This window comes from Lycorma delicatula, chromosome 3 (genome assembly GCF_047948215.1).
Source record: "Lycorma delicatula isolate Av1 chromosome 3, ASM4794821v1, whole genome shotgun sequence".
NCBI lineage: Eukaryota > Metazoa > Arthropoda > Insecta > Hemiptera > Fulgoridae > Lycorma > Lycorma delicatula.
Window position 1 is genome coordinate 3599358 of NC_134457.1, and position 15742 is coordinate 3615099.

General features: G+C 30.1%; 1 protein-coding gene across 1 annotated transcript in view; it reads left to right on the forward strand.

The window, feature by feature from the left end:
- The window catches only part of stol (voltage-dependent calcium channel subunit stolid), a 258682-nt gene that overhangs the window by 141583 nt on the left and 101357 nt on the right, over positions 1 to 15742 (forward strand). The window contains exons 11-13 of the mRNA XM_075358772.1: positions 2809 to 2889; positions 7299 to 7373; positions 13218 to 13232. Coding sequence (XP_075214887.1) covers positions 2809 to 2889; positions 7299 to 7373; positions 13218 to 13232 — 171 coding nt within the window. The remainder of the gene's footprint in view (positions 1 to 2808; positions 2890 to 7298; positions 7374 to 13217; positions 13233 to 15742) is intronic.

A 15742-nucleotide genomic window follows, 5' to 3' on the forward strand; every position in this document is an offset into this window, starting at 1 on the left:
AAAGATTGCATGTGGTATTTCTATTAATTTTAATTACAAGTAACTAAAAGGCCACCAGACAACAAATAGGCAAGTATTTGATATATAAAAACAGAATAAAGTTCTGTAAGAGTTAATATTTCTAAAATTTGTATAGAATCTCTTAATAAAATGTAGCATTTTTAGTGACTTAGATACAGTAAAACCAATGTGTTCACTGAAGGATAACTTATGTTCAAAATATACACCTAAGTATTTAATAGAAGATACCTTTTGTATTATAGTATCGTTCAGTAAATAATTATAATCAACATTGCAAATCTTCCAAACTGAATTGAAAACATTAATTTTAAGTTACAAGAACACCATTTCAGTAAATAGTAAAAAATACTATTCTGTTCTGCAAATAGTAAAAATAAGAATAACATAAAATTAAACCAATGTCATTTATAAATACTAGGAAAAATGGAGGACTCAAATGTGTGCCTCTCCTACACCAGATATAACATAAATATACTTTTTTCTCGATTAATTATCAGTTTTCAAACAAAACTGAATTCTGTTTATAAGAAATGAATGTAACCAAGACAACAGTTTACCGTAAATTGCAACAAGATCATAACTATTATTTATCGCATCAACAATAAGTTCCATATACACATACAAGTTTGTTTACGTAGATTTACCCCTTCCAAAAAACCATGTTGTTTACGAACTATAAATTTCTTTATGTAAGATTTTATTTTCACACAAACTAACTTATCTAAGGGTTTGGCAGAAACATTGCAATCGCTAATGGACAATAATTATTGATGTCTGAAATGTCTCCATTTTTAAACAATGGGGCTTAGATAGAAAATTTTCCAAACGCTAGGAAAAACACCAATATTTAAAGAACGATTGAAGAACTTAGTTAAAAGCTGTACAAAAAAGGCACAGCATTTCTTAACTAAAAGAGGATGAAAATTATCTATCACTTAATTGCAAATGGCTTCTTCCATATCATTCTCAGTTAAAAATGTTACTGAAGCAGTCGTTATAGTAAATGTGATTTCAGTCAAGGAAAAATTATTAATATAGACAATCCCAAATTTTTTTGCAAAAAGGTTCTACAGTGTGAGTGTCTTTATCAGATACTCTTTTTTGAGATTCATACGACATGGATAAGATATACTGTTGGCATTTTTATTAGAAAATTTAAAATAATGCTTAGAATCATTAGATAAAGATTCCTCAACTTTAACAGTATAATTTAATATAGCTCTATAATTAGAGTATTGCATATGCTTCGTTCTTTCTTAAATAATTTATAATAACAAGTAGACTTATATTGTTTTTAAGGCTTATGTAACTTTTTTTACTAATAATTGTTCACTAGAAAACCACTTTGAAAAATTACTTTATTTTATAAGTACTTTTGATAAATCACTGTCAACAATATTATTAATACATGATTGCGATTCAAAGATTTCAGTATCAACATGATCAAAATCAATGTTATTAAGAATTGAATTCTCAATTAGTAAATATTGAATTGTTTCAAAATTCATATTTTTAAATCTATGAGGTATATTTTTAAAGTAAGTACCATTTTGAAATTTAAAAAAACAAGTACACTATGTGAAAGCCTGAACTTTAACCTACTTCTCTACATAATTTCCACCAATATTAAGACACTTGTATCATGCCAGCTTTCGAACTTCATCATCATAGAAGTCAGTGGTTATTAAGCCTGACTTAATAACCACTGCAGCACGGTCACTTTGACAACATCATCGTTCGGTCACAATTTCATAGACAGTTCTTGAAACTTGAGGAAATCTTCTGATAACGAAGAAATCATAAAGCGTCTGTTTTCTCTCACCTTTTTGTCATGTTCTGCACCAAATCTTCAGTAATGACAGAAGGTCGTCCATTCTGTTCCTCATTGTGAACATTCTGGCGGTCATCTTTAAAAGCACTAACCCATTTTCATACCATTCCATCACTCATAATGTTTTCTCCATAACTTCACTGATCTGACGATGAATTTCAGCCGCTTTCACGCTTTTAGCACTAAGAAAACAAATCACACCACATATTTCACATTTGGCGGGATTCTCGATCAGCAGAGGCATTTTAAATACTCACAAACAAACATAAACACAGTAGAATATTTCTGTAATGGCTGTGGCTTGCCAACAAATGCGGGTACACATTGCATGTGTGAAATGCCGACTGCAGTGTAGAAGCAGCAAAATTTTAAAGCGGTACTTACTCTAAAAACATGCCCCGTACAATGTATTTATCAGATATAAGATAAGAATTCAAAATCTTAGGTAGTTATCTCTAGAGATAAATGACATCTATTACAATTAAAAATTTCATCATAAACAATATTAACACTGGTATAAGATTAGAAAAAACTAAATCAAGAGAATGACTACAACAGTTTAACAGATTATTTAATTGTAAAAGATTATAATTTATATAAAAATGTGTAAGGTAAGTAGCAGCATTTTGAACATTTAAATTTGGATGATAACCTTTAGCATAAGAAACATTTTCTGTTTTCCCATATAAAACCTGCACATTAAAGTCACCCAATAATAATATAATTTAGCCATGGCTGCACTGTTAATGTACATGGTAAGCAAATTAGAGATACAATTTATTAACTCATCATAGTAGTCAGAAGAAGAACCAGGTGGAAATAAATGTATTATATAAATCTACTTACTTATATCAATTTATTATATAAGTTTTCTTTAAAAAAATGATACGTACAATTTATTACTTGCACTATTTTCTTATTTATTGATTGTTTTTTTTTTTTTGTTTTTTTTTTAGGTTAGTGCTGCTAACCTTTTGGGTGTTGTTGGAACTGATATTCCAATTCAGCAGTTACAGAAATTAGTGCCTCCATATAAGGTGATAACGATATTCTGCTTTAGTTATTGGTTTCTGTCTTCCATGCTTTCAGTTGCTATATTCCTTCATTACTCATCTTTGCTTTCATCTGTAGCATTAAGTATACAGCAAAATAATTTTAAAAAATGCATGTAAGCTTGTGGCTAGAAATGCTTTGTTTGAGTATTTACTGATTAAAATTTTATTTTTTTATTCACCTTAAAAAATAAGACAATATGATACAAAGTTGATTTAGAGAGGATTTGCATGGCAGTTTTAATGATTTTTAGATATAATAATAACAAAGATATTTTTTAGATTGGTTGTTTTGTAAAAGTATGCTTGTTGAAAACATTTTCAGAAAATTTGCACAAAAAATGGTCTAAAAAAATTGTTTATTAAAATTTTTGGAAAAATACTTAATTGGATAAAAATACTCCAACCTTCACCAAAAAGAAATCATGTCACTTGTCCAAGAAATGAAACAGGAACCAAGAATGTTTGAGATTGGAAAATCCATGTCGTAAATTCCTCATGATGAACTATCTTGTTGAATGACAGAACAATCTAGTAATGACATTACTAGTTTTTTTATAGATATTTTATGAGTAGCATTACTTTTTCAGCTTTTTACTTTTTTAAAAACTCAAATGCAGTATGGTTTTCAAATGAAACATGCTTCAAAATTCATTTGAAATTTTTTCATTTAGAATCTAGCCTTTGTTTTACTTCTGATCATAAATAAATTTTTGTTCTACTTGGTAATACATTATATAGATTGTATCAGGAACAGTTAGATTTGCCACAAGATTGTTCAATGACAGTTATTTAAATTATGGTTTTACCTCATCAGATGGAAAGCCACAGTACATTTTGTTTGTTATAACTCCTCTCTGATAAAGCCATAAACAAATCAAAATTAATTCGTCACTTGGAAATTAAACATCTGGATCATAATAGCAATATCTTAGAATTTTTCGGAAGAAAATTACATACTTTGAGAAATCAACAAGCTTCTATTTGTCAATCAAACCATACTGACAAAAGTACAGTTGAAGCATTTTGTCTCATAGTATAAGATAGTATACATAGTATCTTGTCTCATAGTATCAGCTCTCTCTTTTCCTGTTTAGCCTCCGATAACTACCGTTAAGATAATTCTTCAGAGGATGAATGAGGATGATATGTAATGAGTGTAAATGAAGTGTAGTCTTGTACATTCTCTGTTCGACCGTTCCTGAGATGTGTGGTTAATTGAAACCCAACCACCAAAGAACACCAGTATCCATGATCTAGTATTCAAATCCGTGTAAAAATAGCTGGCTTTACTAGGATTTGAACGCTGGAACTCTCGACTTCCAAATCAGCTGATTTGGGAAGACGCGTTCACCATTAGAACCAACCCGGTGGGTTTCATAGTATCAGCTAAGATGTCCAAACCCCACACTATGCAGAAAACCTCATATTTCCTGCTGCAGTTGATATGATCAGTGTTTAATAGGCGTAGAAGAAGCAAAAAAATTGAAAAAAATTCCGCTTTCTAAAGGCACAGTATCGAGGCAAATCAAAGACATGACTGCCAATGTTCGTGATCAGATAATTCACTAAGTAAGTTCAAGTTAATTTTTTTAGAATTCAGTTTGATAAATCAACGTATGTGGCAAACATTTCTCAGTTTTATGAAGCACTAAAAATGAGAACATAGATCGGACAATATGTACTGCACTGTGTAGTGATGTCAAAGGTAATAACAGGAAAAAAACAGTGGATTTCTTAAAAAATTAAAAGGTCATCTTATACCAAGGGTGGAATGGACACACTGCTTCTTTCACAGACCTGCTCTTGCCACAAAAAAATGTGCCTGAAAATTTCAAATAAATTTTTGTTTTAAAGCTGTGAAAATGGTAAGTTTATTAAAAGTCGACCATTATAGAATAGAATGTGAATTTACAAGGAAGTGATAAAAACATTCTATTAATAACAGATAAAGTTCATGCTTCATTAAGAAGCTGAATTATCTGAATTATTCGTTCAAAAACAAAAATTTTGATTTGTTTCCACTACTGATTATATTGAGAAAAATTTAGAAAGAAGAAGCTGGTATTATTCACCAGTTTGGATAGCATGAAGATGCATTTTATTGAGCTAAAAGTTCAGTTGGTGGAGTATTTTCCGGTAGATTTAAATGATTTCTTTAAGAGATTGATACTGAATCCACTTAGTAAAAACATTGTTGCAGCTGCTAAGTTACTGGTTAAGATTCATAACCAACTTATTGAAATGGCTGATGATAAAACGTTACAATTCATATCTAAAGACTTAGATACATTTTGGCTTGCTCATCGAAGTGAATATGGAAATTTAGTCACAGAAGCACTGAAAATATCTTTTGCCAAGGTAGTCTTTAAAAAAAATTGAGACTCCCTATTTTTATCTGCAGTTCTATAAAAAGCTCCTGCAAGCTTGAAGTTATCTATCATTTATCAAGTATGATGCTGTAGATAGCGTACTGCAAAGTTTCAGATGCATGCATTTAGTTGCTTGTTCCTGGCGATCAGTTAAAGCAAACAAACTTCTGATATTTTCTGAAAAGTAGATAAAATTGAAGTTTGAGCTTCTATAAAGTACTTTGTTTTAAAAGTTTTAACCCTGATAGACATAAAAAAGAATTAATTTTCACTTTAAAGGATTCTTCCTCTTTATTTTCCATGGTAAAATAATGGGCTGGTGAATTTAAAGATAGTCCTACTTCCATTCAAGATAATGAACTCATGAAATGTCCAAAAACTGCTATGACTAACAAAATTGTCACAAAACTGTATTAAATGATCGCTGATTGAATGATTGCAAGCTTGCTGACATCACAAACATCTTGATATACCATGTCCATTACATTTTACATAATCTTTTTGGTATGTAAAACTTTACGCTGGCTGTGTTTATTAGTCAACTAAAAATACCTTCTTCTGAGCACTTCCCGATGGTGTTCAGATTTGTTTAAATGTATTTCTTCATGTTTTATAGTAATAAATAGGACATGGATTCACTATTACATGCCAGAGACCAAACAGCAGTCCAAACACTGGGTGCAGATGGTGAAAGTGCACCAAAAAAAAGTGAAAATGGTTTCATCTGCAAGAAAAGTCATGGTTATGTTGTTTTGGGATTCTTGTGGTGTGGTATTTATAGAATACCTGGAAAAAGGTGGAACATCACCGGGAGTATTACGCTTCACTATTGGACTGTTTCAAAGGTTTTATTCATGCTTAACATCCATATCTGCCAAAAATAAAGAGCTCTTTCATCATAGAAATGTGCCTGCATAGACATCAGGTTGTTGCTGCAAAACTTCATGACCTATGCTTCTAATGGCTCCCTGGATAAAGAGTCATTTCAAATAATGGAGATCATAGGTGAGACAATCGGTTAATTTGCAGAGCTGGACGAATCACATTGTACTGAGAGTATTAAAAAGTTGGAAAGTCATCGGTCTAAATGTATCGTATTGCAAAGTGATTATGTTGAAAAACAAAATAAAATTTTCTGAAAAATCTTCGGGTTTCTTTGTCAGGTTTCCACCCTCCATGGGGCGAGTGGTAGCATCTCGGCCTTTCACCCAGAGGTCCTGGGTTTTAATCCCGGTCAGGCATGACATTTTTCACACATGCTACAAAACACTCATCTCAACCTCTGCAGAAAGAATTGCTTGACTGCGGACCCAGAGGTTAAACAAAACAAAAAAAAGACCTTGTATTGTTAGAATTTATTTTACTTTTAGACATAGAATTGTTAATATTAATTATTGTATTATAAGTAGCCAAAATTTTGTCATGAGAGGAATGTTACAAATTTAACAGGGGAATAGTTTCAAAGACAGAAAAAGGATCTCCCTGTCAGTTATAAAAAACCTCAGAAAACCTTCATCCAGATCTGCTTGAACTCACAATTAAATGAATCCTCTTTTTATTAAGCATTTTCATTATTTATGCCATTTAGTGAGTAATTTCAAAATTTATACCTAACATGCACTCTAATTATGACTGTGCTTGTAGTAAAAATCTCTAACCTTCTCTGATCTTTGTAACTATTATAAGTCAGCAAATAAAGAATTTTGAATCGAAGATTTATGAATTTGAAATATTATTATAACTTTTTTGATGCTAACTCAGACAAACCTTTTTATGGTAATTATTGTAATGTAAATTCTAAATACAGAATATTTTCTTACTTTGTGATATACCAGTTCATTGCCCACTTTCTTTTGTTAACCTGACATTGAATATTTGTTATTCTTTTAAATGGCTATCCCATTTTTCTCATATCAGGTAGCCTGCACGTTATACAAGTTGTATTATTATGCTATAATAGTATATTCTAATAATTTTGTTATATTATCATAGTATTACTAATAGTGTGATTTTTTTTGGCAGTTGGGTGTGAATGGTTATTCATTCATAGTTAATAACAATGGGCACGTTCTCTATCATCCTGATTTACGACCTCTGGTAAGAGAAGAATTATTTTTGCATGCTTTTATTTGATTTATATATTAACTGACAAAAATGAGTTGAAAAAATTATTTTTCGTTATTTTGACTATAGGTCTGGTTAACTTAGCAAAATCGCTGCTTTACTGGTCAAAAGATAATATGTACAGTAATGATTTTATCTCAGATACAGCGAAACCTCTACAAAACAGAACCTCCAAAAAACAGAAACCTCCTCAAAACATATGATATCCCAAGTCCCGATATATTTTTATAGAAATTAATCTCTTCAAGATGAAAAACTCCACAATACAGAAATGGAAAGAAAACATAGATTTTATTTTAATTTTACATAGTAATCTTGCCCCATAAGATGGAAAGGAAATTACAAAAAAAGACTGTACATTTCCACAATTTGCAAATTATAAATCCAGTAGATGATTATCACTGTATTGTAGTATATTACTGTACTGTTGTTTAATTATATGCCATCACATTCTTGGCTCCAAACTTCTGGTATATAAGCTGACGGTCATTAATCAAATTTGATAGCGAGCAGCAGCTTATGTAAACAATCCGTGTACAGTTCTGAGTATAATTTTATCCGGTGCTTGAAGATCGTGGTATGCAGCAGTATAGTTTTCATTTTGTTGTAGAAGTAAATTGTTATAGTTTCACGTTTTGTTTGTTATCTGTTGAGAGTTTAAATACAGTACATACGTGCCTTTATTTTTAGTTTAATTTAACATTTTAGAAACTAACTTATTTTAGTTTTCGTTACATGTGTTTTTCATCTTTTAAAATTTTGATCGTAATTTATGACAGTTTAAAAATAAAAATAAAATCACGGAAGAATGGTTGAAAGGTGAAAGGAATGCTAATTGTAGTTGTAGATGGCAGAATAAAAGCAAAAATGAAGAAATAAATTCAATTCTACTTAAATTGTTCATACATGCAAAATCAAAAATCTTCCTATTTCAGAGCCTATCCTGCAACAAAAGGCAAAAGAAATTGCTGCTAAGTTAGAAGTTACTACATTTAACACTTGTAATGGATGGCTAGAAAAATTTTGTGTGAGGCATTCTATTTCTTACAATCAAATTTCAGGTGAGGGTAAAGATGTAAACAAAGAAATAGTTATCGACTGAAAAAATAAAATTAAAGAAATAACCTCAGGTTACAAACTAAAAATATCTGTAATTGCAATGAAACCAGTTTAATTTTTTGAGCTGTACTGAACAAAACAATGTTTCAAGAATGAAAAGTGTATTGGAGGCAAACCATCCAAAGAAAGACTGGCCTGGGGTGCGGTTTTGCGGATGACACGTTACTTAAACCATTCGTGATAGGTAAATCTTGGAAGCTTTGCTATTTCAAAAATATTGTTCAGTTACCACTGGAGTAGTACACAAATAAAAAGTTTTGGATGACGTCTAACGTAATGGAAAAATGCTGTATAATTTAGATGGAAGAATGGTTAAGGGAAATAGAAATATTCTACTGTTTTTAGACAACGTGTTGTTCAACCTCATGAAAATTATTCTACATAAAACTTGTGTACTTTCTTCCAAACACAACTACTGTAACTCAACCGATGGATCAGGAGGTTATTAAAAACATAAAAATTCATTATTGAATACACTACATTCTACAATCACTAGTCACCAAAATGGATTCATGTTCATCTGTTCAAGAACTGATGCATAAAATTACTGTTCTGGATGCACTAAGGTGGCTCTCTTCATCGTACAAACAAATAACTTTGTTAAAAATACGTATAAAGAAGCTGGTTTCTACACGGAAACTGATAATGATTATGTTCCTGATACATATACTTTGCGCAGTACAACAATATTGCGTGAAAGTGTTCAAACATTGGTCCATGCTGAAGACTGCATTGGTATCGATAGTGATTTGGTAACCGAAGAAGGATTTCAGACTGTAGATGAAATTATTTTGTCTGAAACTAACAAAATTAGTGAATGTTCAGAAGAAGAGGACACAGAAAACAAAATTAACAGTTTCGGGGTAGCATTAGATAAAGCAGATAAAGTAGGTTGCACAGCTGAAAGAATTTGCGATTTGTATAAAAAGTGATGATTTGTGACAGAATTTGTTAACTGCTAGAAATATTATTGAAAACGAAAGTTCCAACAGTAAATTATTGAAACAGAAAACTGTACTTGACTATTTTACAAAATGATTTTATTTTAGAATTAGTCTTAGATCATGTTATGTTGCACGGAAGTGCAACATCCGTATCTATTTCCGTATCTTAAGTATATTTCTTCTAATTAAACGTAACTTTTAAATGAAAAAATACTAACTTTAAAATAAAAACACCCTCTTTTAGAGTAACTGAACAATTTTTGAAAATGAGTGATTAATGTTCTCTATATGCAGTATAATTTCCGGATTATTCCAAACGTTTATTCTTGTCTAACTTCATTTTACATTTGTAAATTCATAGCACAGGACTTCACAATAAATTAGCTCAATTTTTAAAAACTCTGCAAGATGGAAACCTCTTGAAAACGGTATTCTTACTCTGTCCCGTCAGATTCCGTTTTGAGGATCAATTTTTATTACTCCTTCATTGCTTGCACTTTGCCGATGATTCTCAGAAACAACATGATGAATTGTATAAAATAAGCCTTTTAATTCATAATTTATTACAAACATTCCAAAAATGTATCATTCAGAAGAGAACATTGTAATACATGAGTATATGGTTCCATAGCGGCAACAGCTGTCTTTCAGGCGGTATATAAAAAATAAGTGGCATAAATATGGTGAGAAAGTATACAAATATTACACTACAAATGGTTTTGTGTATAAATTTAAAATTTACAAAGGACACTAATTTCAGAGAAAGTCATGCGTTATCTTTAATTAAAGAACTGTTAAAAAATTTCACGGAATTTGGAAGAATACTTTATGTAGATAACTTCTACACGAGCATCGATGCAGCAAAATATTTGCTATCTTGAAAAACAAACATGTGAGGAACATTACGAAAAGTTGGAAAATATTTACCAAAGAATATTATTTACCAAATAAATAAAAAAGAATAAATAGCTGGAGCAGTGATGGATGACAAAAAATAATTGTGTGGAAAGACAAGCGACAGATATGTAAGCTAACTACAAAAAAGGAACACGACTTGTCATTAGTATTTACAGAAAAAGTTGGAAAAGGAACTCCAGTGGCAAAACCAGAATGCATAATTAATTACAATGGTGTTGAATTCAACGATCAAATGAGTAGCTACTATTCAGTTTTAAGAAAAGTAGCCCCAGAACTAATATTTGGTTCATTATTAACCAACACATGGGTTTTATACAATAGCAAATGTAAAATAAATGTTCAATTTTAAGAAAATGAAAATCAAAGCTCTGGTTGCAGAAACAATTCAGATTCAAAAACCAAGAACTTCTAAGAAAATTCATTCATTAAAAATCAATCCAGACAAAGAAATGCGAAAATGAAGTGACTGTTACAAGATTTTACAGCAAACTTTATCGAGCTAAAAAACAGAAAACAAAGTCAAAAACGTTAACACATATTGTGATGAATATATCAGAAAACCGGTTTTGTGTTTAAATTGCTTCAATTCTTCTTATGAGAAATATAAATATATCATGTTAGATGAGCAGTGAACTAAAATTGTGTTGTATTTTTAGTACAAGATTATTTTGTGGTGGCTAGTAAATTTTTTCCAGAGTAATTTAACTCTAAAATTATGATGAACTTTTCAGTGAAATCAGTTTGGATATTCATTCACTACAAGGTATAAAGATATTATCAAATTTTAAGTATACAAATAATTTAAATTTCGTTTCATTCAAATAATTCAATGCAGTCTTTCATTTCAATTCAGATTTAGTTCATTCTTAAATATTTGTACTAATTACTTTGTCCATTTCTCCCTGTAACTGTACGAATATTGTTTTTATTTCAAATAATGATTTTAGGTAATTTCATTCATTCTTTAAAGAATTTCCTATATTGTCATTGAGTGGCATAACATTTATTATAAAATATATTTATTACATTTTTATTATGGTTTATATTATTCAATTTCAATGTATTTGTTTACTTTTTCCCATGAATTATTTCAGGAAATTTAATTTACCGCGTTTGTTCTAAAATTATTTCTTGTATCTTCCTTAATCAAAATTTACATTAATGTAAAATTTTATTGTATATACAGATAGATGTGAATTTGTCAAGTAATAACATTTAATTACATGTTCCATTTTTAATTGTATCAGTTTATAGTTTAAGATTTAGCAGTTGATTTCTACAGATATCTGTTTTTTTAATGAAACTTGATTTAAATGAATGATTAATGACAATTTAATACATTACTGCCGGGTTGCCTAGAAAAAATTAGCCGCCATTACCTTTAATTTAATATATTGTAATTAATTTATTTTAACGAATTGCAGCTATATTTTTTTTAAGTAAATTAAACATTTGAAAGAAAATGATGTGAAGAATGTAAAAAAAAAAAAAATGATTGTCAACTCTCAGTCAGCCACAATCTCCAAGTTGCCAGGTGTAAGCAGGTATGTTATTTGTTAATTATTTATGCTCATTGTGTTTTTTAAAAAAAAATTATACTAAATTGAAGTTTAATTTTTTCTATACACAATAGTCTAGCTGCATTCTTGTTTACAACATGAAGCAGCATGCACATTCCTTCTCTCTCATTTACACTCATCCAGACTGAAAGTAATTAGTTCAAATAATGGCAACCACTACTTGCGGCTATTTTTTTTACAGACAACTGTGTGTTGTGTACAGAAAAAATTAAACTTCAATTTAGTATATATATTTTTTTAAAAACACAATGAGGATAAATAATTAGCAATAATATACCTGTTTACACCTGGCAACTTGGAGGTTGCGGCTGACTGAGAGCTGGCAAGTGAACACAATTGAAAGTTTGATAAAACATTAACAAAATGAACATTATGGAACTTCACACAAAATTTAACTTTTCTCTTTTATCCTTTCCCCCCTTTCCTTTTTACCATACTCCATTTCCCTTCTTTTTCCCCATTTTCCCCTTTCTTCTCCCTTTACTACCCCCATTTCTCTTTCTCTTATTTCCCTTTCCCCCTTTCTCTTTCCCTCCTGACTCCTTTTCTTTTTTCTCCTTTCCCCTTTCCATTTCCTTTTCCCCGTTTTCCTTTTTTTCTTTTTCAATTTTCCCCTTCTTCCCTTTTATCTTTTTCGATTCTTCTCTTTCTCCTTTTTTTCCCGCACATAAATCGGTCCAGTAGTTTTTTAGTCTATCACGGACACACATCGAAAACATTGAAACAGAATCGTAAAATATTTAGTTTAGCGTGTGTTGCTTTTACGTCCAACAGATAGCACTGTTTTTCAAAAAAACATGTTTTTACCTGTCACAGGTGTGACGTCTTAGGTATAGTAAGTAAATAAAAGCACGCTCATATTTAAATGCAACATTGTGTCAAAATTTCAAAGCAATCTGTGAAGAACATTTGGAAATTTAAGATTTTGAACAAACAAACATTTACATTTTTATTTATATAGATGTAAAATAACATTTTTCCACAATGTTATCCTATGATATTTTCAACACTGACTATATAACATCCAAAGAAATAGAAAACAACCTTAAAACGAAAGGATTTCTGTTTATAAATAAATCCTGTTTAAAAATAAATCTATTTATGAAATTGGTTTTTCTTTATTTTGTTTATTCTTTTATTTTTGATTTTGATCAATAATTTGAATTCATTAATCTAATATAAACTTGTATCGTTTTATGAATGTAGTTGTGCTGAGATAGCCGCAATTGATAATTTTTCTCTTTTGTTTCACGCAGCTCAATAAAGATTTGGTAAGTACTATTTTTTTTCTGAGGAAAAATTTATTTGTATTTGTGTTTCTCACTTAATTCATAGTATACGTTGTGAATTACTGCTAGCAAATTTTTATTTAAAACAAAAATTAAAGATTAGTAAATAAAAAATTAGCTGTAAAAACACTACAGTTTGTTGTACTGCAAATATAGTATATATTAAATACAACATGGGAATTGGACAGGAGCATCACTTACCCAAAAGCTGAACATGAACCGTATAGCGACTCCCATGTTATTTTTAATATATGCTATAGCTGCATATATGTAAATATCGAGTCTGTTCATATGGTTATAGTGCTTGGTTTTAAGTAAAAGTTGGCAGAGTGCAAGTTTAGTGAAATATAATCAGATAGTTTTTTTTGTAGTGCTGGAATGAAGCTTTTAGTTTTTTATTTAATAAAGCTTGCTTTAGTTTTATGGACCAGAAAATTGTATTTTACATCAGTGCAATGAGTATATATTATCTCTTTTGTGTATTGAAGGTTATTTGTCTGATTATTTTATATTAAGATATTACTGTACCTCAAATTAGGTAAAATTAAATTTAATAAAAGCTTACTTACATTTATGGAATAGGTAGTCTATAAATTCTATTTATCAACAGACTTTATTATCAAGTGTCTAACTATATACAATTGAAGTACATATTCCTCTTTCTAGTAATTGAATATTTATAAAATAATAGGTAAATAGTTCAACTAGCAAGTATCACTAAATATAAAATCTTCTATTTACCAAGATGTATAATTTTATTGGATCACAGAATTGTAGAGCAATTTTTATTAATTCCATATTTATTTATTTAAGTAAACAAAGATGTATTTTAAGTAAAAAAAAAATCTGTGGATGAGAAGCTCAATTCTGACAAAATTAGAATTATTAAACACTTTTAAGACAAAGCTAAATGACATTGATTCAAAATTTATTGAGATACTTTTTTTAAAGAATAAGTAGACTAAACCAAAGGAAAAGGGAGGACAAGAATAGTATGTGGGTTGATAAAATGAGAAGGAAGTGCAATGTTGTCATATTTGGGTTCAGCATGATTCGTATAAATTAGCCATTGCTAAAGTGAAGGGTATTTTGGAATCTATAAGACTAGACCACTTTGGATCTATAAATGGCTACAGTATTGATGATTTAAGTAGATTAGATGCTAGAAATGAAAACTGTTCGATGCTAGTAATGCTAAATCCTATGTGTTTACGATGATATTTCAAAAAGGAAAAGTAAACCATCAAAAAGTGAAAAATGTTCAAATGTTAGAATAAAGGAATATCTGCCCCCTAGAGTCAGACAAATTAGGCAGGACCTTTTCCTTTATTTTACTCGCTATAAAGTAAATGGGGAGGTCATTTTCAAGTATGATAAACTGCTACTTAATGGACAGTTGTATTCTATAGCAGACTTAAGATCAAACAAAGGTAAAATTAAGTTGAATAAACGACAAAGAAGTGAAGAAGATTCCCCGGTTAAATTTTTCAATTATAGGGAAAACATTAACCGAGATATAGTGAGAGTTGCAGAGATTAAAAGAAAGTATACAAAAATTACATAAAATAAGTCTGGGACTATTTTTATGAATTGAGGATCATAAAAAGAACAATGTGGAGTAGGATTCGTTGTGAATAATAAATGGAAAAGACATATTATTGAATTTAAAGATTTAAGGTCAAGAATAGCTATGCTAAAGATTCAACTAACCCAAAAAAAAAGTTGGTGATAATTCAGGTACATGTTCATCATTACAACATCTACAGATTACTTGGTTGGAATGGAATTTTATACTCGGTTAGAAAAGATAATACAGAAGTATGGGAGCAAAAGAAAGTGCTGATTTTGATGGACGACTGGAATGGAAGGATGGATCAAAGACTAAACGGTGAGGAAGTTATTATGGGAGAATCCAATTAAGAAAGGAGAAACAAAGGGAGTGAAATGTTATTAAATTTCTGTTACAGTCAACAGCTAAAAGTTGGAAATTCATTCTTTACAGAAAAAAAAATGGACGTGGATGAACCTTGATAAAAGGACGTGTGACATCCAACTGTATTCTGGTAGATAACTTCCAATCTGTTAAAAATATAAGGGTGAAAACCAGATTTAATTTTTAATCAGATCATAAAAAGAACCAAATTTCTTGAAATATAAAAAGTGTAAATAAAGGAAAGATTTATGGCTATATCTAGGAAAGGCTACAAAGTGACTGCAGAAAGGGCTGTAAATATTTTTCATTATAAGTTGAAGGTGAGTGAAAGTTTGCATGTGATGTTGCCCTGATAGCATCATTGGAAGAGCACCTTATTCAGATGTTAAATGATTTAGAACAAGTCTATTTGGGTGGGGGGGGGGGGGTTCTGTAGTTAAATCATGAAAAGACTAAGAGTATAGCAAACGACATTGCAAACTAGATCAAGAAGGACCACCCAAATATTGCTGCTCTCAAGTTAAACAGTATCTTTTGAAAATAGGTTGCCAAAATAGAT